Raw genomic sequence first — 23,853 nt, 5'->3', positions numbered from 1 at the left:
TCGTGGCATTTCAATTGTTGGGCAGGAAATCCAGGGAATGTTGTTCGGAGGAAGAAAGCAAGTTTTTATTTAGTCATGGCATACTCGTAAAAGTTATTGTAACTTATCGATCGAGCTTGTCTTTTTGAAATTGTATATATCTATTACATCAAAATTGAAAATGGAAGTTCAATATTTAACGCAGCAGCATCTAGCTGGATTTGAACATTACAAGGTATTTGAACCGCTTCGAATGTTTTACTCTACCTCTTCTTTAGCTCTGGCTTTTAAGTACAACCACTCTCGAATTTAGTTCTTTGGTTGGAAAATCAACAAAGAAGTAATGAATTTGTTCATTACATTTAATTTCATATTTATTTATGGCCCATCCTATCTAGAAATAATGGGTGGTAAGTGCCCCTGTAGTTAATCAGTGGTTCTACGAGGTCGCTTATCTTAGTATTATATTTCTTTTCTTTAACCTGTCTGACAGCTTTTTCTTGATAAACACGCACTGGATTTTGAAAGTTAATCACGGAATGATGGTTGGGCTTCTTTGGGAAAGTATTTTTGTTTCTTTAGGGTTCACGTGTCGTAAACAACCTACGTAGGTGATATTTTGCTGGCAATTAATTGTTTATTATTCTCCAATTAATTACTTTTCATTCAATTTTTTTCCGAATAAGGGGATTTTGGGTCCTGTTGTAAGCAATATCTGCGGAAATATGCTTTGAATATCTTAAATGCAATGTGAACTTTGCAAGAACTAATCAAAATCATAAAATAATGTTTGTATTCGTCCATAAAAACTCAGTGTATCAGTTTCATTATTTGAATTATGGAAGCAGTTTACTGACAAAAGTAGATTGACTGTATGCAAATCTATAGAAATTTCAGTCGGATAAAGTAATGTAAAGATTGAAATTTATAATCAGAAGTATTGAAATTCTGTTTATTATATTTTACATGTTACGTTTTGGTACCAAGTTTCTATATCCTATCTTGTCTCATCATATTTTCCCATTCATGCGTGCGATATCATCTTTGGTCTCAGAATTTAACATTTAAATGGGCACGAAAATGATCATTTTGCTGTAAAAATTTAATTTCATCGTATCATCTATGAACCATATTCAAGGAAAGCATACCCACGAGTAGGATATAATGTGTTTTTTTTAGACATAATAGGTGCCTATTGTTTCATTTCTCACACTCTTGCATATTCTCATTCTTTGAACTCTTTTTGCTGCTTGTGTTTGAAAAAATATCCTAACTAACTCTAAATATGTTTACAAAATTATCTATAAATTGTATTCATTAATGGAGCTAAATCCTCACTTCTTTCGAAAAGTGGTCATTTCCTTCTGTTATGTCTTTTCTCTTTAACTTCTTTTACCAATATTCTTTATGCTGACTGGAACCAAAAATATTTGACATTTTAAGATCCAAATTACTCATGCTTTTTTCCTCCAGGTTATTGCATTCAACTGTCAGGGTATAATACTCATTGACATGGTGTCTCCCTCTTCCTCTATTACAGTACAGCTCCCTGGACACCAGTCCACTAAGCATATATGTTATGCACCCATTCTGGAACAATGTTGTGAAGGTAAAACAGTGTGTTTGGAAAAGAAACCATATCATCCGAAATTATTTTTTTAGTGTTAGAGTCATTCCATTTGAAATCAACACTGCTGCCAACATGACCCAAAGCTGGGAGATTGGTTGCAAATTGTGAATATTTTTTCTATAAAGTCTTTGTGATCATGGATATAAAGTTACTGCCAAAAACTACGTAGATATTGTGTCTTATCATGAAGTCTGTCGATTTCATGCATCATTCAATGTTAAAAACACTCAAAAATATTTTAAAAATTGCCCTTAGCACCTCAGCATTTTTGTATTTTTTAATGAAGGAAGTTGAGTGTGAAGATACAAAAGTGAATTTTGAATTTGTTGTTGCTCACTCCAGAATTTTTCTATTTCTTCCAGATGTAACAATTCTATGAAATTCCTATGAGATGTATATTGAACAAATATTGCATAGATTTTATAAAATAGTCAAATGAAAATTTTAAAATCTAATTATTAAAATACATGCATATTAAATAAAACGTATTAAAAATTTTAAGAACAAAATAAATTTTCTAAATATCACCATCCTTTGTTGCACCTCTAATTGTAACTTTTTAAAATTATGTTGGTAAAGAGACTGTGGAGTTTGAGGGTTGTTCATAGGGGGGTAATTAAATTAGAATTTTTAAAATTTGGTATTTAAGTTCATGTGAAATTCCCCCCCAATCAAGTTTATTCAAACTGATCTTAGGATAATCATTATTGGATGCGAGGTGCCTTCTCTGGAAGACAATCCAATTTTTACTCTGTGACTTTGTTTGGTGTGATTTTTATGAATTTAATTTTGTTGTGTGTGTTGCCCATTTCACATTTTTCATTTATTTATGATATTTCCCTTTCAGCTTGTTCCCAAATGGGTTGCTCCAAACCTTTTAACTTTTGTGGGCTTCCTGTTCACAGTTGGCAACTTCATGTTGTTTGTATGGTATGATTATGAATTTTATGCTTCAAGTGATGACCATCCTGAGTTTCCATCTATCCCTCATTGGGTTTGGGGATTTGCATCCATAAATTTTTTCCTGGCTTATACTCTAGGTATGTATTAGGCTATAGAGTACAGTACAGTCCGGCCGCCGAGAGTTGTCCGATGACAGGAAAAAGGGGTATGGGGCAAGGTTGCCAGGTAAAAAGGAAAACGCACACCTCACATATAAACAAAAGGCTTCCCTTAAGAAAGGAGCCAGAAGGGACGACGAGCATGAAGGACCAAAGGAAGACTCCCTTGTTTTGGTAATTCGAAGAAAGGGCTTGTTTTGGTGGTTCAGGCTTGCTCGGTGCTTCATATGCATGTGACAACGTTGTATGACTTGGCAAGGGTGTGAGGTGCGTTTGGGGGACAGCGATTGGCTGCAAACCCTTCTGTCGCAGGTTTCTCCGCCCCTCCTTTAGAACTGTCATCGGACAACTCTCGTCGGCTGGACTGTAAGCAATATTAAATGAATTTTTAAAGCGATGGCATTCCTCATGTCCATGCCAGTGACACTTCTCATGCCTACTGTTCAATGTTAGTGCCACATTTTTGAGGCTGCAGAATTTTAACGTACTGCGGGCACCACTTGCAGTCAACCCTTGGTTTTTATGTGGTACGGTATATTTATGAAAGTTATTCGCTCTTAAAAAAGCATTAAACTGAGTTTTTTAACATGTTTTTCATTTCTGAACGCGAAGGTAATTTTCGGTGTGGATACTACAACTGACAAAGGAGCTCGTTTGCTTTATTTTCGTCGGATTTGGAAATTCCCCAAAGCTGTGTCGCACCAGGGTGTAATGAGGGGTATGGCTCCTAAAAGTCTACCCTTTCATTTTTCCCTGCTCCAAAAGATCCTGTTAAGAGAAGTAAATGGCAAGCTGCAACACCATGGAAAACCTAATATTTTTTTTCACCGGGTATTTGCACAAACAAATTTTAAAATATGGCATCATGCGTCAGTCTGATATTGGGAATGATAACAAGGGTGGCATATTAACTCACTTGCATAACTTAAATACTGGCGGTAAATCAATTCACCCTAATTTAAATGTATTTAATTTTATCTGCTTTGTGGAAACGTGTTTCATTAAACATTCTGAAGAAGATAATGTGCACAGGGCAACGTTTGATAAGGACTTGGATTCTGGGTGTTAGTTTTTCCCATGCCTTGACCATAAGGAAGAAGTAACCGCAAGGGCATTATACACATATGTCTATATAAGGATGAAGCTGAGGGTTTCACAAAGAAACAGGGAAGCGGCATGGGAAAATTGCAAATCAAATAGATTAACAAAAATTTGCAAGACATTATGCTGATGATGCCATAGCCATTAAAATTTTGTTGGTATTTCTTGGCAAATTACTCGCCCTTAAGCATCAGTTCGAGTTGAATGAGGGTAAAATTATTTTGTTCCATGTTTTGAGGGAAGAGGTAGTTTGTAGGTTATCCCACGTCCATTCTAACCCTGTTTTTTTGTGACACCTTCACGTGGGCTTCCTCTCGCTGCGGCCTCAAAAACAATCCACTTTTCATCAGGAGTGTCACTGGCATACTCATGTCTATGAAAATGGTGGCCTTTTCCTTTTGGTGAATTGGAATTAGGTGTCGTAATAGTGTTGTCGTTGATTTGCCTCTCAAGACTGAGTACTTTATTCTAATTTGTTGTTCTAATTATTCTGATAAGATAATTCATCAGCTATCAATTTTCCACAATCATCAGTGGATTATAGACATGTTGTCAAGCTGCCAGTCTTTCTCAGGAGAAGACTGTATCAGTTAACGCTGTGATAGCTTGTCATGTATCCACTCCAGACCTACCCTGTTTTGGTAATTCTCTGAGAGGTTTATCCTTGTTAACCCTCAAATGGATTTACGAGTTTAGTTACATTGTTGGATTTACGGTGGTGCTGCATCATTTTTTGTCATTATCTTCGTCTCCCTTCGAACCTAAGTCTACTTTAATTTGGCAAAGTTCCCAGTAATGAGACTTGCTTTAACTTCCATTCTCTGGAGTACTTATGATGTTGTTCTGGGCTACTTGGTTTCCCGTGTTGATGCGTATTTGATTAATCTCTACTGATGTTACTTAAGCCTTAAATGTACTGTAAATGATTCAAAATGTATTGATGTTATATTTGATGATGCTATGGGAATCTTCGTGAAAATATTTTATTACATCCTTGTTTAACCTCATTAAGACAGAAGGAAGTGATGGTCCAGTGTTTACATTTTTTGACTGTTTACAGATGGCATTGATGGAAAACAAGCCAGACGGACTGGTACAAGTGGGCCATTGGGAGAGCTTTTTGACCATGGTTTGGATTCTTGGACAGCTCTCTTCATTCCTACATGCATGTACTCAGCATTTGGACGTTCTGCGAATGACTACAGTATACAACCCGTGAGGATGTACTTTTGTTTGTGGAATGTCTTCATCAATTTTTATATATCTCACTGGGAAAAATACAATACTGGTGTACTTTTCCTCCCTTGGGGATATGATGCATCAATGCTGGTAAGCTTCTGCATGCTCTCTGAGGTTTTTATTTTTAAGTACCGTATAAGCGTGTGTAAGAGGTGCACACATTTAAGAGGCGAACACGTGTAAGAGGCGCACCCCTATTTTGAGCATCGAAGCTATGAAGAAAAACAATTTGTGGCATTTTTTTTATACTATCGCGCGGTGTTGCAGTTGTATGCCTGGAATTTCGACAGTTATCGAAATTTCTTCTTTCAATACTAATTGAAAGAGGAAATTTTGATAACTGCGGCGGTAATGGCGGCATAAGAGGGAGTAGAAAGAGTTCCGATCCTCTCTTCGCATATGCCGTTGCTCTACGATGCTTGTCCTATTCACGAACAATTTTGTTTAAATGCTCTCACAGGAGTATTGCAATAGAATTGCAGCGGTGGAAAATTTTAAGGCAAAACACGGCAGGCACATAGCATGAACCTTCCCAAGAGCTTAGACAACAATCGGGGCAATCTCAGCGCTGTAGGATAATAACCACGTCATAGATTTAACGGAGCCACACTCGGCCCTCCATCAGACAATGCCTCTGCCATTTTTTTTTACTTTCCGAGACCCCACACGAAAATAGGAAAATATCAAGTTACAGGGGAACAATGGAAACGTGTTTCATCCCTACCCCATCTCACCAACTGACCTTGATCGATCTCCCAGTTTCTGGAGGCCACATGCTAGGTGAGTCATCTACTGAGCCCGAAGATATCTCGATAGCTTTCAATAATTGTATGACACGCACGAGGTTCTAAAAAAGAAAGAGATCTAACGTGACGCATATCTGACAGAATTTAAGGTTTTAAGCTATAATCGATTGACACAAAGATTTATAGTTACAATTAGGCTACTAATATTCAAAATAGTCCAAACAGCACAATATCTGAAGGAACAAGCGTAGCATAAGTGCATTCAAACAAGACGAGACGGACTGGAAACTTCAGGCAATGCAAACTGCGTATATCACATTGCTGCCCCTTCGCTTTGTAGGCAATGACGTCACATGCAAGATCGGACGTGTTCGTCCCTTGCTCCTTTGCTGGTAGCCTCGTTTCTTCGAAGACGGAGGGAGCGCGCTCCTTCCCCTTGACCTCTCCTTCAGCGCTCTTCACTTATAAGCATTTCTGATGTCTTCTATCCACAATTTAGTCCAACAGTGAGCACACTCGTTCGAATTTTTGAAGTGCAGGTTTTGACACCAATATAATTTTCAGTTGCAATAATCCTCATATTAGCGTCTGAAGATGACTTTTGAAAAATCAGGTCCTCAACGTAATGGAAATTACTCGGCAAGACAGATATTGACTATTAACCAGGTATGTCCTTCAAAACTACGCGTTTCTCTACGTTTGATAAGCAATTACTATAGGCAGTATAAATGCCGCGGGATGCCCACTCGTGGCGGTAAATTTAGTGCGCCCTCCGGAGCGAAAAACCCGTGCGATCTTTTCCATGTTCACCTCTGGGGTACCGACGTGACGGTGCGATGCTTACAAAAAAGCAAACAGGAGCATTTTAAAAATACGTCAATAAGGGAGAAACTCCCCTGCGTGCCGCTTGTTTTTGACCCAGGGTTTCAGATAACTGACTCACGCTGAAAACCAAGGCCACTCAGTTCCCCTTGGACTTGCGACCGGTAAAGGGGAGCTAAGGGGAGTAGATAAGAAGTTTGTGTAAAATGCGCACCCTCATTTTCGGCTGCAATTTCTGGGAAAAAAGGTGCGCCTCTTACACGCGCTTATACGGTATGTATTCATTCAAAAATTGCTAAACATTGTTGCAATCAGTGGCTCAGTTATTCTCTCCTTTCCTTTGGTTGCCTTAATTTGAGAAAAAACAGACAATAAAATTTCAGTTTTTATATTTTCAATGGAGGTATTGAGGTAAATTTTAAAGATTTAACTTTTGTATTATAATGAGTTACTCTGAATTTTCCATCTATCACATACCCAAGGTTACCGACATGATAATTCCATGTGACTCTTGACCATCACCATCAGCACAAACTTGCCTTTTGGAGAACTATGACTTTTATGAGTTGTAAATATACTCCTACTGAAAGTAAATTTTGTTAAACAATGGTAAAAAATCTATATAATTGCAGTGAAAAATGGTTATACCTAGGTTTGCGACATTTAAGTTGTTTAAAATATAGAAAAATCAAATCCATAAAAATCTTTACTGCCCTCTCACCTGAGAATAGATTTAAAATACATTACTTTTTGCTATTTTTCTGAAGTACAGCGTGCAAACTTTAGAGGCTATTATCTGGCTAATATGAGGAGCTTAATTGTATCACCTTGGTACTGTTGAGAAATCCTTTTTAATACTGAAGAAAATGGTGTGAGGATACTATAGTGGAATGTATGAAGTGAAGTTTGGCAATTATGACTTTTGTTGTACGTATTGGCCAAATTGGAGGAAAAACATTCTAAGATAGTGAAAAAGAAATTATGAAATAAAAGAAAAATACTGTGTTCTATTCCACACTTTATTTTAAATAGTACGACCCGGGTTTCTGCATATCTTGCTATCATCAGGAACTATGCTATGCAGAAACCCGGGTCGTATTATTTAATATAAAGTGTGGAATGGAACCAAGTATTTTTATTTTATTTTATGATGAAGCTGTTCCACAAAGTAACACTGGAGACCATGTCTTGTAGAAAAAGAAATTAGAAACTGTTATGTTAATGGGATTGATAACTAAAAAATTTCAATACATTTTGTGTTTTGGTAGCCATTTTAGTAATGTTAATTATGAAATCAGTGATTTTTTGGAACAGTTTGGAATAGGGTAGTTTCCTTCATCAAAGAAAACGAAAGGCATTGATTGCGATTCGTTACCCACCATTAGTGTATTCAAAATACACCCATGTCTCGTATAGCGCAAGGGATGCGTTCCTTGGGGTCTTTGCGCTATACGAATTTGCGTTATACGAGAGCGTTTTAACATAGGGAAGATAGGGATGCGTTCCTGGTAGCATAGGTCTTGGGTATTGAATTTCCTCTAAAACATCTATATTCCCATAAAAAGCCTTTGAAAACATTATTTCTAGAAATATTTATAGTTTAAAACATCTTTAAAGATAGTATTCACGCATTCAAAGACTTTTATTCACGTTAAAAAAAATTCTTACGTGCTTTCGAAATTCCATCCTGTCGTGCGGGTGGGCTAACATCTGCTATCTCAGGGGATCGTAATGCGTTGCCGGCAGTTGATGATTTTTCAAACTAGTCTAAAAACAACTATTGTGTCACCCAGGCCCTTTTGTCGCTCATCGAAATGACAGGAAAATGCTACTTTAAATGCCATTTCATAGCTAGCGGAGTTTATGAATGATAAATCATTTTAATTTGAAGTCCTCCGAGTCATTAGCAGCTACGTGAAACAGTCTTTAAATGCCTTGAAACCTGACCCAGGTTTTCCTTCCCTTAAAATGAATGAACGAGAATGCATTCTTTTCCAAAAGAATATCGTCTCATCAACACTAAAAACTAGTTGAGGGGGAAAGGAGCCACTTTCAATAACAGCTTGGAGTTCATCAGAAAATGTTGTGGTGGCTGCGCTATCAACACTTGCAGATTCACCTGATATCGCTGCACTGAAAATACCTGCTTGCCGATTAAATTCTGGAACCAACCGGAGCTTTCACTAAATGTCTCGGAGCGATTACCACTCTCGTCTTTTTGAACTGATTCACTATGAACTTTCCGTATGTGTAGACCGCTTGGTTGAAGTTGGTGCGGCTGAGGTCACTGATATTTTAGCTTCGTCTTTATTCAGAATAAGGCATCGTGAGTTTAAACTTCCGCGCAATATCGCTTTGACGCTCTCCATTTTCAAAGCAATTGACCTCTCTCAAGTCCTCTTCTAGGTTAATGGTTTTTCTTGATAAATTCTTGATTTTTCTACACGCATTCCTATTTTTTGCCATATTCTCTTGGTTTTTACTCTGTATGGCTCTATCCAAATCACCTTCTTCTGCTGAACTGTATTCCTGAGACGCAGAAGGGCTATGACTGCGGGGAGGGAACGAAGCCATTGTGTTTAAGACTCTATAGCGGACCCTTTTATGTGTTGACGCTATTCATGCGCAACTCGGTCACCGCTCCATTTCTCCCCCGTGAATACCGATGACCTTGAAGGCTTTAGCATAGACTCTACCTGGAAGTCAATTGCCCCGTAACCTAGGACGGCAAAAATACTCAAACCGTATTGCTGAAAAAAAAACTCATTTCACTAGCCCCACGCTTAATTAACGATCTAAATTATTTATTATCATTCTGTTAAGGAGACGAGATAAATCTTCGGTAGGCCGGCTATCTAGACCCAATGACGAGTAATACTTTTGGCAATTGCGCAGCAATGAATTTCGATTAATATATAAACAAAAAAGAAGATTTGAGGCAAGAAATAATATTAATATGCGTAAATTGATAGAAATTTCGTGTGTACTTAGCGCAAGTTCACGTTTTATCACGAGAGCGTTTAAGATTTTTGATTAGGCTACACTGCGTTGCAATGTTTCCCCGAGGAACGAATTTGCGCTATATCGAAATTGCGCTAATCGAAATTGCGCTATAAGAGACATGGGTGTATACAAATTATTTGGTTTTAGAAAACCCAGTTTAGACGAATGGCAATGGTCTATTTTAACCGCATTTGAAAAAGGCCAGATTGGCGCCCATGCGATGCCACTCCACGTGACGTCACAGGGACCTAGTTTCTATACGAGTAGATAGGAGTTTTACATCGTCTGAGGTTACCAATGCATGCATGAGGCACAGAGCTCAGGGAAACATGTCTTAATAATCACCTATTAAAACTGGCTAAGGTCGGAAAGTTTTCTTCGTTTGATAAGGTATTAACCCGGTAACGCCTGAATTAAAAAGTTTCTGCGATTTTTGTGGTAATCATATGTTTTAATACGAATGAAATTCTGAGTCATTCAGTGCAAATTTTATTCTTTTATCTCTAATAGTTACCGAGATACAGCCTGGTACCATATGGTACCGCTAGGCGTTTAAGGGGTCAAAAAATCGAAATTTGAAAAACTTTTCGAAAATCACATTTTTAAGCCAAAAACGTTAAATATTTATTATTTTCCGGAAAATACATTCATTTTCATCCAAAATTACGCTCAAATAGCGATAATATTCAATTAATTATTAAATATTATTGTATATAAAATAGAAGTTATGTATAATTGACGTAGAAATCAAGAATAATATGATTTTAGTGTTTCACTCAGTCGTTGCCGCACGTGGAAATGAACAAAGCTGTCACTGCATTGCATTTAAAGTATTCTGTTCTTATTCTACTGGTTCAGTTTTCAGTAGCACACCGTCCCTGCTGGGGATTGGAGTTTATTTGTTGGTTGTGCCCGTCGAGCCTATCAGGGGCATTGGAAAGAAGATAGGCCGCTGTCAGTTGAATGCAATCTTTGAAACATGAATCAATTACAAATCTATTTCTTTAGCCAAGTACCCCATTCCAGTCGCACTTCTGGTAAATTTAGCACGTCCTTGATATTTTAGGGGATCCTTGTATCCAGCTGTGATTATACTACTGGCCTCGGAACTCAAGCTGAGTTATGTTTTTTCACGATTTCCGCCTCAGCATCCATGCTTTAGGCGTCATTGCATCCAGAATCCAAGTAAAAATGGGCCACAAACATTTGGCCGACCCCGCACCATCTTTCCCAATTTCTTTTTCGTAGGCTTTTACATTCCTTAGTTTTATGAAGTAGCAATCTGAGCTATTGATGCACCACATTTTCTAGCCAAACCTAATTAGCCTCCCCCGCATGAATTGCTAACAGCCATGTCTTCCAAAAGAGAACATTATCGACTCATTGAATTTCAAGGACTGCTTTTCTCTGAAATATCCGCCGAATCTTTCTTTTGCCATGCCCATAAAAGGGCGCATTTTCCATATCTTATATGATTTATCCATAACGGTATCCATAACATATCCATAATCACCGCAATGAATAAACCTACGAAGTTGTAGAAATCTGTTACGTCTCATTGTGTAATAAACAAGATTATTTCCGGCGTTTAGTGCTGCCTCACAATAGTGCCTTTTACTGGGAGTCGTTTTATGCCAACTTATAAAAAGAATTGCAACAAATATTTTCAGTACCTCATGTGTTATATTTGGGTCATAACAGTTGCAAGATTGTACACACCTATTCGACTCTAACACTGAGTATGTTAGGACATTTTCGTCAAAGAACAGTTCAAATATTCAAGTTGGGAATGCTTCATGAAACAGTGAGTTGGTAATCAGGATTACGAGAAATCCTTTCGTGCTTTACGATCTCTTCATCATCAAAAATGTGTCCTTCCTCCCTATTTTCATACCTTTTGGGTGCTTTACGGCTCTGTCCAGTTTCACTACACTTTTGAAAATTCTCAGTCATTTCTTGAGATAAACTCAGCTGACTGTCCATCTTTTCGAACGACAACTTCAAGTTCGAACAAAATTGTCGTCCACTCGTTATTCCATTTTCCTCAGTCAGAAGGAAGGTATTCATCCTCTCTTTGTAGCAGCACATGCTATATTTTAAGCAGTATGTGTAAGTTATTTCGGTTTTACTAGCACATGAAAGTGTGAAAAGTATCGGAGTGTGATTGAGATACGTTAGATAAAAATTAGGATTACGCTGCTCTTGTCGAAGTGATGCCTGTCGCGTGGTCGTCTCTCGCCGCCAGCCGTCATTGAATTTTCCCCTTAGCAAGCCCCCTTATTCCCCATCATACCCCCTTCCTAATTGAGTATGTACACCGATACTCTTCCTATTCATGTTTTTCTAAATAGGATTCAGGTATGCAATTATACCTCCCACTCCTTAGCCCTCGTGAGGGTACGAGATTCTGAAAAAATGCGGACAAATTAGGGCCTTATGTACTTGGATGACGTCCTTATAACAAAAACAATTATTTATTTACTCATTTAATATGCGTTATAACATTTAAATAACGCAAAATTTATAATATACATGTTGAAAAATAAATAACTGTAAAATAAAGAACTGTTAGAAAACGAAAACCACAGAAATATTCGTATTTACGCTTTCCGCCAAAACATGGTAGTGCAAGCGCCTAGCGGTACCATATGGTACCACCAAAATGTTCTGCATCATAACATCCCAAATATTAGGCTCACATACAAAAACCATACTTAATATGAAATGTACATGTTATAACAATCATAATTACATAAAAACATCTTCGTATTATGAGTACATAAGACGCAAGTAAAGAAAATCGAAATGTTTGCACTAAAAATTCCGTTTTTTTCGCATAGCTGAAAATTCTCAATTTTCAAACGGCTCTAAATACGTTAATTTCACCTTTAAAAAAGCAAACTTTTCGGGAAAATGTAAATAAAAACATTCTTATTATGTTTAAGCTCTCAAAAACCCAAATAAATTACAATAAGTGACAAAAACGTTACGTTTAGCATTGCGCTACCGGCTGGTACCATATGGTACCGCTAGGCGTTAACGGGTTAATAATCCTTATTTAAGCCAAGCACTACCAGCTAGCAGGGTACTCTGCTACCTGCTAGCATCCTGCGTCGTATCAGCACTCAAAGCCTCGCCCCAAGGTCACCTCACTTGCGGCAGCGGGAACCAGAAGGACGTCACACGGAGTTTTCCCATCATTCATACTTAGCCGTCGCGTTTTCGCGCTAGAAAATTCTCACTTTTCATTTAATCGCGAAAAATAGATATCGTCATTTAAAAATTAAAAATCATGAAATACCTACTCCAGAAGTAATAATTTTTCGATTTAGGCAAAAAAAAATAATAGGAAACCAACCTATTGGTAGCTCTCACAGTATTTTATGCAATGACCAAATGTTCTCCACATTTTCCCATAATCTAAAAATAATTCTCTGGTCAGTTTTTATTAAATGAGTGTGGAGTACTACTGGTGTTTTGTTTCTGCATTTGCATTTTGGTGAGGACCCTAATTTTAAAGGCTGAATTATTTGTTGTTATAATGCAAATATGTAATGTAAGGTTTTTCGGTGTTGCAATAATTGCCAAATAATTTCATGAAGTTTCCTGTGAATACATAAATGATTGCTGTTGCTGGTTTTATCATTAAAGGGCTGATTGTCTGACAGATTATGTATATCATAATGGCATTACATGTATATATTAATTGATAAATCATTTCAGGCCACCATATTAGTTTTTGCCATTACATCAGTGTGTGGACATCAGGTTTGGAAGTTTAATATGCCGGGAGATGTGTCTGCAGGACATATGTTTGAACTTCTTTTCTATGTATCGGCCATCGTGACCAACCTTCCTGTGGCGCTATGGAATATTTATAGGTAATTCTGCAGATTTTATCAAGGATTTAATTGTCTATTTCTTTTGATTGGAAATCTCTTCCCATCATACCTCATGGTGCACTTATTTTGAACTCAACATATGTCTTAAACTGCTCTATAGCAAAGTGATGGTATTTGTTTTGAGACAATTGATAATATTGTTTTTAGGCAAGAGCTCAGTTTGAGTGATGGAAGGCTTATTTCTCCTTTTAATTACAATGTTTTTTGCTGTGAGTGGTGGAATGTGTATTGTTTGAGGGCAGGAAATATTAACCTACTCATTCAGCAATAGCCTAGTATCTTATATGTATTATTTACCTTTGTGAATTAGTGTATTGTGGGATTTTAAAAGCATAACAAAAGTGGTAAAGTCACTGTAGACTGTAATTAAGAATCCAGAAATATTTATTTTGTTTGATATTTTCTTTAGCTCAGAATTTTTGGATAGGCTTTAAGGAGCAATACAGATAAAAGAGGGGCATAGGTGTTATGCCTTGAGGTTCCTATAGAGCCCCAATGTCCAATGAGTGAAACCAAACTTAAAACACTAGCTGTATTGCTCAATGAACATTGCAACAGGCAGGTTTGGGTTAGTGATCAGAGCATTCAGCATAAAATTGGAAGGTCCAAGTTGAAATCCCTGTCCAGGTAACTGATTTTTTGTTGTGAGTTTCCCTTATTTATATAGATCCCAGTGGGTGAAACTGTTCGCTAAAGTTCCTGTCCCAAAGTCCATGCACTCCTTTGCATATCCTGTCCCAAAGCATTCAGATCATTATGCAATGAATTCCCAAGCTACACCGAACTCTGGTAGATATCTGGCTTTTACTGCCCATATGTCTAATGCTTTCTAACATTTACTTCAAGACCATGTGACTGGTTTCCAGCTCTTCCTGCCTGACCCCACCCTCCAAACACACTGGGTCATGTGAAATGGATTAATGTTTGTTAATTTCTCATATCTGATCCCATCCATTACTTTCTTATCTTTTTATGCCACGTTTTTTAGAGTACTAATTGCACTGCTAGGCCAACCTTGTCACTTGCTCCTGTGAGTGAAGGTGGTCAGTTTGTTGTTGCCAGTTACTTGAGATGTGATGCCAAGAGAAGCAGGAGAATAGGGATGGGCACCTGTAGATTGTTTCTCTGGGTTTGAGGATAATCATTCACATTAAATTATGGGATTGTTTACTTCCTATGATTTTGCTATGTCATTCATTTATTCACAATGGATGAGGAAATATGCTTGTTGAAAAAAAAATTCTGTTTACATCCACCGACTTAAAAATACAGAAAAAAAATTCCTAAGTTGCCTCCTGGTCCTTAACATCTTGCGTACGGATGGCGAGAATTCTCGTCATTTTTTTCCCCGAACGTTCCAGACGGATGACGAAGATTCTCGTAATTTAAGCGCGTCAGCCTAACCAATTTTAAAGCGTACAATACGTATTCGTTAGTACGTTTTCAGTTGTTGTTCGTTATTCATAATGAATTGATGCATCATAAAGTTCGATTGGGTAAAGTTATATTCTAAACATTAGCTTATTAACCATATTTTAACAAAAGGCATATTTCCAATCTCAATTCCTCCACCCAGAATCGGCGTTCCTAGGAATTTAAATACCCCGGTACGCAATGTGTTAAGTTAGTGACATCATGAGAGATAGAGGGTAAAGGAGATCAATGAATTCCTATGGTTTTTTGAGATGACCCACTACTGATGTAAACAACTTAACATTACATTTTGCCAATAGGGTTAGCAATGGAATGTTTTTCAACTATGATTTGAGAAGTGGGAGAAACAGCGGGCAATTGAGATGTACCAGTTTTTTTTTTGTTTTTTTAGCTCTACAAGGTTTGACAGCAAAAGAAATTGATTTAGAAGGTATAATAGCCTCATTTTCAAGAAGAATGCATTTATTCTTTGAATAATGTTTGCATGTTTATTCCTTTATCAGCAATAATTACTTTAATGCTACTCATTCACATGAAATTTAATGTTTATGTTAAATGAGAAGGAAAAGTAAGGGGGGGAGGGGGTGTTTGCTTACACTGCAAATGACATATTTTATGATAGAAAAGCTAATTCAGCGTATTAACTACCTGTTTATTTGGTTATTTTTCTGCACATATATAAGGTGATTAGCATTCTACTTGAAGTATTAACCAATGACTCCACTGTTTCCAATTTATTTCCCTATCATAGACTTATGTATTGGTGAGTCCTCCAAGTCAAGGATAACTCTCGATACCTCTACTGCAAAAATGCTCAACAATCGCCCACCAAATTAAATCCGCTCATCTCATAGCCCTAGTTGTACTGGATGAGCGGATTTGATTTGGTGGGCTATTGTTGAGCATTTTTACAGTGGAGGTATTGCTCTGGGATACACTTTTATTTGACTTGCTGGGTTATAATTTTGCCTTAATTCATTATCCTCCGGGATAAAGTGTGTCTAGTTTCTAATTTAAACTGCAACTTTCATTTCAAAGGTCATACAAGGACAAGACAGGGAAAATGAGAACCTTCTATGAAGCAGTCAGACCATTGGTACCTGTTGTAACTTTCATTGCATTATCTGCTATTTGGGTCTTATACTCACCGTCAGATATTATGAATGCTGATCCTCGTTGTGTGTTTTTCCTAACTGGAAGTATCTTCTCTAATATATGTGTAAGTAGATCCATTCAAAATGCTTTATATTGTAGATGCTTGCACAGAAAATCCTGGTTCCTTATTAAGAGACATCTGCATATTGCACGTGCCCAGACTACATCATTTCCATGTACCCCTTTTATTCTGAGCCTTATGTGCACTTCCTCATGCTCGTCGTGGTAGTGCATAATACTGTCATAATGATTGTGATCCTGTGAGTGAGTTTGATATTTACAAACAAAAATCCCCGAAGTATCAAAATTCGTTGGTATTTTGCTGCATTTGTGAGCAGGGCTGGGATCAACAGGTCTAAAGTGCTGAGACTAGGCCAAAGATGTAATAGCCCAGGAATAAGAGATTGGCAGGAGTATTTCTTTATGTATACCTCATTTGAAATGCATTTAGAAAATGGATGAACTTTATTGTCTTTTGTAGTGGTGGGGGTTGCAATGTACTTCTGAAGGAGACTTGCAAAACTAAATCAGGGTCATTTATTTTCTCATCGCAGGCTTACATGCCAAATGAACCGTTTGGGTTGGATTTCATTAATCCGTGAATATTTCTTTGAGCACGATGGCCTTGCTGGACTACCTCAAAACCATGACTATGGAATGAACAAATTTTTCTACTTCTACTAATTTTTACCTAAAGATTAGAGCAGGAACATTTGTGAATCTTTTTAGACTGTACTTCCCATTTGTATATCTCGAGGAAAATTTCAAAAAATCGTAAAAAAGTTGACTTCATTTTTTGTATTTTAAAATAATGGGTCACATTGATCTTGCCTTCAAAATTTTGATGTGATTTCTACTGATGGTCTTTTGTATAAAAAATAGCATAATTCCCTTCACTCCTCTCATTTAGGTTTGCTTATTGCTATATTGTTTATCTCTATTGAAATTTTGAAAAATCCGGGAAAATTACTTCTGTCATTACTTTTCTCTCTGATAGTTCCAGTATTGTGTTGTGTTAAAAATTGTCAAGGTTTCAAAAAATGTATAATTCCCATTCTCCCTTCTTTTATGGCAGAGGGGCAAGGCAAGTATCATAAAAATGACCTTACTGTCTTTAATTTTTTTATGTGAAGTGTGCAGCTGTTTGTGCGAGAAAATCAGGGAATATGGGTACTTTCAGCTGCACTGCAAATTCTGACTCTTATTCCTCTTAGTAACAATTCTTTTACTTTTTCCGATTGGTGTAAGATAACGAAAGTAACCCTATGAGCAATGGAATAGAACAGCCATCCTCCCCTTGCTTCCTCAATATCGTATGGATTTGTAGTCCAGTCAAAACGTAGTTTTGCGTGAAACATTTGGGTTAGTAGTGATTTCTTACTCTCACAATGGTTTTTGGGGTGCTGTATCCAAATCTTAAGTTTGTAAACAAAATCTCATGATACAAATTCCAAAAAATGGTTTTATGCATAGTTGATTTCTATACTGTTTTTTAAAAGTTATTTGATTACTTGCCTTGAAAAGCATAAAGAGAAGTGCATCCTTTCAACCACAGCTTCCATTAAGAGGGGGAGCAAGAGTGGAAAAAAGTCCCTCTCCTTTTGCACCTACCCTTTGGATGAAGGCCTCAATGGAGGACCAGGGAAATAAAACTAGTAAAAATTAATTTTTTTCATTGAGCAAAGTCCAGTTTCATCTATGCAGTGTACCAGCATGTACTTATTACATAGAAACTAGTATATGAAATATTAAGTTTATTTGAATCTATGTAAATTATCTTGAATTCATGTTTTACCTTTTTCGTTTCAGTGTCGCCTTATAGTAACTCAGATGAGCAATACTAGGTGTGAAGTTTGGAACTGGATGCTGTTACCTGTTCTTGTAGGGATGTGCATGTCACTGGTGCTTCCTCCTGCCCTCAATGGTGAACTAGTCATCTTGTATATATTGGCAGTATTTTGCACTCTGGCTCATATCCATTATGGTGCTTGTGTGGTAAGTCATATCTGACACTCCTGAATACATCCTTTTTCTCTATCTTATGTTATCATCGATCTCTTTCAACTACTTGTTTATGTTATGTGTATAAAGATTTCTCTCATCACTAATTGTTGGAATTGTATCCTTAGCCTTCCAGAAACCTCATCATTACAGTATGAGATGATAAATGGTTTTGTCCCTTTTGTAATTTTTGCAATGTTGATTATTCTTCCTTAATTCAAACCTGTAGTGTAGTACATGCTGTTGAATTATTGATTTTCCTTATCATCTAAATTGATCATTCTTTTTTTATCTATACCCCATCATGATCCTATGAATAAGAGATGACCAATTATGGAATGCAATCAATTCTGAAAACTCTCCTTTTTCAATGAGAAAATGCAAGCTTATGAAAGTCTGACAAGAGTGGTTACTCATGATAGCTTTATTTTAATTTATTTTTTTTTCAAATATGAAGCTTAACTTCTGTAATCATTAGACTGAGTAGCAAAGCAGTTAAGGATTCTATTATTCTTAATATGTACATCACTACAGGTCAAGCACAGCATGTATTCAAGACCTAGTTTAATTAATCTCATAAGTAGGGAACTAGTAATTTATTTCATTAGGGACTTCCAACATAGGCCTTGATATAGAGGTTCCAATTTTATTTGAATAAAGATATTAATCAAGAGACCCCAATTTCTTTTTAGTTTTTCGATCGTTCTCTTACTACTTAGGCTATCCAAGATGAAAAATCGATGGCCTTAATACTTTTTCAGATAAGTTATGACATCACCAACTCACAAAAAGTGATTGGCAGCATAAATGTTTTCTTATTTTGAAAATTACAAGAGAATGGATTTACAGGGAAGATCTTTTTTGCTGTGACTTATCTTTCCCTTCCATTTACGTGTTCATTTTTAAGGAATTGAAATTTTATGAGTCTGAGTGAACGATCAATTGTTAGCTGAAGTTTTTTGGAAAGAGAATGGAATATAGGACTGGAAAATCTAAATATTTTCCTGGGATACATGTTGGGAAAAAATCAAGATTTGGTGGACATTCTGCAACTGTTTTTGATCCTGGCTAAACATTGGGTTGAATCTCCAAGTGAAAAATATTGTGGTTCATGGAATGGAAAACCACTTCTAATTTATCTTGATGAAGCCTCCCTTCAGGTTAATTTTCTGTCTATGCCATGTTGGTGTTGGAACCATGCTTCCACACAAATAGTCTCTCGTTGGTTTCCCCATTTTTATTTCGATGCATTCACTTCATCATCTGATGGAAACTTCATGTTTCCTATTGATTTGCTGTCAGTATGAGCCCAAAAACTGTTGTTATCAGTGCACATGCAGTAAAAGTATCACATTCTTATTCTTCTTAATCATGTTCGGCTCAAAGGTACATGTCCCATCTCTGCATAAGAAAACAGAAACATCCTTTCAAGTCACGAGGGATCATGGAATAAAACCCTTTAACCTTCATGGACAACTATTGTTTGCAACTTTGCCTTAGTATTATAAAAAAGGATAACATATTCGGTAGTCATACAGCCCTTGCTTGCTTCCTATGTGGCATAGTTCTGAAATTATTTTGGTGTAGAAGTTTCATAGATATTAATCAAAGTTTTTTTTCTTATGATCACTTAACATAAAATGGATTTTTTATGAAAAATATTTTGAAATATAAGCAGCACGGTAGAAATTGGTTTAATGTGATTTTACTATTTTAAATACAATGAGAACCTTAATTCCTCAAGTCCGACTTTGGCTACGGAGGTGAGGGGGAAGGGCTGACTCTGAAATCATCCTCCTGAATGTGCCCCGGGGTTTTTTTGCTCTAAATATTCTTGTCTTTTGTTCATTGTAGGTTCGCCAGATGTGCAAGCACTTCAAGATTTACTGCTTCAAAATAAAGCCCCACGATGAATGACTACTTGCCGACAGCGCATGTTAATCAAGAGAAATGTACGGAGTTTAGGAGTGCAGAGTTGGGAAACTCTGGCAGAGAAATTAAACAAAACCACACACATCCTTTATCCCTGAATACATTGTTGCCATATCTCACAGAATCACTAATACCTAGCATTGCAGTGTAATAGTTTTTGTATGAATGTTTTTGAATGACTGGGTGATCTTATTTTTATAGTGACTACTGAATGACTGAAGGTACAGTGGATATCATTGCCATTTGACAATGGCATGACCGGAAAATTCACTCTTTGAGTGCCATATGTTACTATGATATTCATGTTAAAGGTTAATTATTGATGTCCTTTTTGTTTCCTATTGATACAAGATGTGACACTCAGTTTTTGTGTCAAAGTCAATTCTCATGTTCACCGTTTTTACATTTAAGTGTTGTCAAGAGTCAGGTATTCAATTGGTGTCATCTTAAACTTCAGAATTTACTGTTTTATGGTATTGATTTTGATTGTGCATGGTCTGTGTGGTTTTTGTTGTATGTAGCCTTGTTTTTTGCACTTCTTCTCCATTTGGTTTTTTGTATAATCATTGTAACCAAACAATCTCTTGATTAGCATGTGTTGTCCCTCGGACGATTTACCCTCTTAGAGAGAACTACTTGTGACTTTTGTTACATTCTACATGTGAGTTGAATTGACTTTTTCTTGCCTTAGGGATTCTTGTCCCCCAAGTTTTGAAGCTCAGGTAAGTAAAAAGAGAATCATTTTTTCTGTTATATGAAGTGTCACCAGTGATTTTCATTAATTTTAATCAAATCAACCATGGTGATGAATATAAGTTTTGTAGTATAATTTTTCTGTGTTTTTAGTATTGAAAAAAATCATGCTTTTTAAAATATGTTCATGCCTTTGCTCCATTATTTAGAATTGTTGAGTCATTTTTACTTGCAGCTTGGCTGGCATAAGTTATTGCTGGCAATTGTTACATTCTTTCTTATTTATTTGTTTTGCTCTTGATTTATATGAACTTTTGCTTAGGTATACAATCCTTATTTTTATATTTGCCTAAACATAAGGGGGTGCTGTTGTTGGCTTAGCATCAGTTAAGCCATATAGACAAGTGTGCATACATGCATATGCTTCCCCTTCAAACATTACATGAAATCATTATGCTTTATTTATGTATAGACCTCTTTTGTGAGAGGGTAATAGCATTTGATGATGCCTAGAAATAAGAAGTTGTAATAATGCATTTTAAATGAGAAGCATTGACTTTTCTTGATATATATACATACTTGTGATGCTACTGTACCATCTGTTACCAAAGGTTTCAAGTGTGACTGGTCATTTTATAAACACAGAATTGTGCTGGCTCCATGTAAAATTCAGTCATTTCAAGAGGAGTGAATCTCTGAATTATTTATTTTTCTGTAATCATGGTGTTGTATGGGCTCTAAGTGCCTCTTTTTGATCGAGTTAATGAGTCCAAACATTGTACAGAAAAAAAATTGGAATGCTGAGCTATTGTGAGGTGCATCTTATGCATTTTATTTGCACTACATAAGCTAATAAATTGTTTTTCTTTCGAATAATGTTTTACTATCCAGAGATTCTTCAGGCAATAAACAGCTATTGAATACCTTATATTGAGGAGCACTTTATTCCTTAGGTTAAATATGTACATAACTACAATTTATTACGGCAATCAACTCTGTCTATTTTTCATGTACTCTGATTTTATCTTCTCTCGATCCTCGGGAAACGGCAGGTACGGTTCTATTCCTTGTCTACGCCTTTCATTGCGTATTTTACTCTGCAAATTTTATATAATAAATATTGATTGTAAAAAAATAGATAAAAAGTGTAAGATATCTAATGAATATTTAGAATATTACCCAAAAATCCTGGCAATTCTTGTAATTTTGGAAGAACTTTGTACACTTCTCCTTGTTGAAATTATTCTCGTCCAGGCACTTAAATGACATCGCTTGCTCCTGTTTCAATTTATTATTATTAAATAAAAACATTAAAAATTAGCAAGATTATCACCAATATTGAATGCAATTAACACACCTTGAAGCAAGGGTTCTTGAACGAGTCTTTCTGATGAGCAGGCCTCTTCGGACGTTCTTCGGGTTCGGGCATTTCACACTCACGTTTTCCTACACAACAGCTGGAAACCACGCATAGATTTGGAAAGAAAATAAATAGCTCTAAACGGTTAATATCATAATATGGAGGCTAATTGTCGGAAAATTCTTTTCCGTGAAAACTTGGCAAAAGAAAACAAGATACAAGAAAACAACGGCGCTGATCGAATTACGATTGTCAGTTGTTACTAAAAATTCAAGCGTACCTAGCGCCAAATTGTTTTGAATTTATAATTAATGTGTTGAAAACGCAGGAAATTTTAGCATGAAATCACCTACTGCTCTTCGCACAAAAGCATAAAGGTGCTTAAAAACTGTGAGTATAGAAAATTTTTAAAATTAGATTTCATTTTTTCATTGAAGGATTATTGCGTCGTTGGTAGCGAGGGGAGCCCGGAGGGCCCGGACCCCCCTCGAAATATATAAACACAATTACTTTGCCTCATAAAAGAAGATATTGAAAAGTCATAGATTTAAAAAGGGCGTTTAAAAAATAAAATATTTTTCTATTATGAAAAGTGTTAAAATTACTATAAAATCCTCTACTTACAAATATTAGTACCCTGTTTTTCAAAATTTTTCTCCCTGGTTTCGAACCAGGGACCTGGAGCAGCAGTGGAGCGGAGCGAATTTTCATTGTTGCTCCGGGGTGCTCAGCGGAGCGGATCTTCATTGTTGCTCCGGCACTGGCCGGAGCGGAGCGGAGCAGGTCGGAGCGGAGAACTCGGGTGGAGCGGCATGTCGTAGCTCCCCGAAGCGGAGCGAATTGCTTTGATTCTGCTCCGCTCCGGTATTACTTTTATGTTAACTTTGTTCCATAAATTCTATTGTCACCTGGTAGTGCTTATTTTCCAAATAGAATTACCCATAATTAATTATTAATAGAAATACCCATAATAAAAATTAATTAATTAAAATATAATGAAGGGTTACCTGCACGTGATGGCACCGCAATATTTAACAGCAATTCGACCCTTCGTGACCTTTTTACTAAAAATACATCATTTTATAAATAAATATCGGATTCTTGGCCTAATGATATCCTTGTAAACGTGGACTAATATTCATCAATATGTCCATAGCCAAAACAACCATAATAACGAAAATTTAATTGGAAAACAAAATTAAATGATGCACTATATACTTTCCGCTATGTTTCAAATTTTAAGTATACGTTTAAACATACGTAACACCCAGGGGCGCCGACTTATAAAAAATATTGGGGGGCCCATATCGGAGGTCTTGCCTCAGGAAGAGGTTAAATTGAAAGTGTGTCGCAGCACCGAAACACTACCATTATTCACACCACTTGATTCAGTTAACCTGCTTAACTTTATAATTATTTGTTTCAACACTCATTGTTGAATTTATTTTAAAAGGTAACTATCGTCAAGCATGGGAAATAAAAATCACCAATACATACAATACAATTATTTTACAATACATTTCACAAAGCATAATATTATGCTTTGTGAAATGTATTGTAAAACTTATATATAACTTATATATATATAACTTAATTATTTTCTTGAATTATTGAGGGGGCTCCGCCCCCCCAAACGAATCTTTGAGGGGGCTCGGGCCCCCTCAGGCCCCATGGAGTCGGCGCCACTGGTAACACCTTTCAACATGTAATATGTATAATGTCCTCACAGCAATTACGCCAACAGTGATTTTTATCTTTTACGTGTACAATGTAGATTTTTTCCTACCCATTACAA

The 23,853-nt window shown here is 36.5% G+C and overlaps 2 protein-coding genes across 2 annotated transcripts; one reads left to right on the top strand and one right to left on the bottom strand.

Annotated features, from left to right (window-relative positions):
• Positions 1–26: 26 nt before the first annotated feature.
• Positions 27–21,626, top strand: LOC124156363 (ethanolaminephosphotransferase 1-like). The gene is made up of 8 exons (XM_046530891.1): positions 27–214; positions 1,520–1,588; positions 2,457–2,649; positions 4,832–5,100; positions 13,305–13,462; positions 15,956–16,136; positions 17,882–18,067; positions 19,928–21,626. The coding sequence occupies exons 1-8, from the start codon at positions 161–163 to the stop codon at positions 19,988–19,990; spliced, it is 1,173 nt and encodes a 390-aa protein (XP_046386847.1). The 5' UTR covers positions 27–160; the 3' UTR covers positions 19,991–21,626.
• Positions 21,620–22,335, bottom strand: LOC124156365 (coiled-coil-helix-coiled-coil-helix domain-containing protein 7). The gene is made up of 3 exons (XM_046530893.1): positions 22,056–22,335; positions 21,878–21,976; positions 21,620–21,795 (listed from the first exon to the last, which is right to left on the bottom strand). The coding sequence occupies exons 1-3, from the start codon at positions 22,125–22,127 to the stop codon at positions 21,688–21,690; spliced, it is 279 nt and encodes a 92-aa protein (XP_046386849.1). The 5' UTR covers positions 22,128–22,335; the 3' UTR covers positions 21,620–21,687.
• Between the last annotated feature and the right edge of the window lie 1,518 nt (positions 22,336–23,853).

This window comes from Ischnura elegans, chromosome 3 (assembly GCF_921293095.1).
Source record: "Ischnura elegans chromosome 3, ioIscEleg1.1, whole genome shotgun sequence".
Taxonomy (NCBI): Eukaryota; Metazoa; Arthropoda; class Insecta; order Odonata; family Coenagrionidae; genus Ischnura; species Ischnura elegans.
The sequence above is the reverse complement of the archived record's forward strand: the minus strand, read 5'-3'. Positions and strand labels throughout refer to the sequence as shown.

Coding starts and splice junctions, on each gene's coding strand:
- LOC124156363 (XM_046530891.1), top strand. CDS start 161: ATGGAAGTTCAATATTTAACGCAGCAGCATCTAGCTGGATTTGAACAT. Junction 5,101..13,304: donor GATATGATGCATCAATGCTG/GTAAGCTTCTGC, acceptor AAATCATTTCAG/GCCACCATATTAGTTTTTGC. Junction 16,137..17,881: donor GTATCTTCTCTAATATATGT/GTAAGTAGATCC, acceptor TTTTCGTTTCAG/TGTCGCCTTATAGTAACTCA.
- LOC124156365 (XM_046530893.1), bottom strand. CDS start 22,127: ATGCCCGAACCCGAAGAACGTCCGAAGAGGCCTGCTCATCAGAAAGAC. Junction 21,977..22,055: donor TCAAGAACCCTTGCTTCAAG/GTGTGTTAATTG, acceptor AAATTGAAACAG/GAGCAAGCGATGTCATTTAA. Junction 21,796..21,877: donor AGAATTGCCAGGATTTTTGG/GTAATATTCTAA, acceptor TAAAATTTGCAG/AGTAAAATACGCAATGAAAG.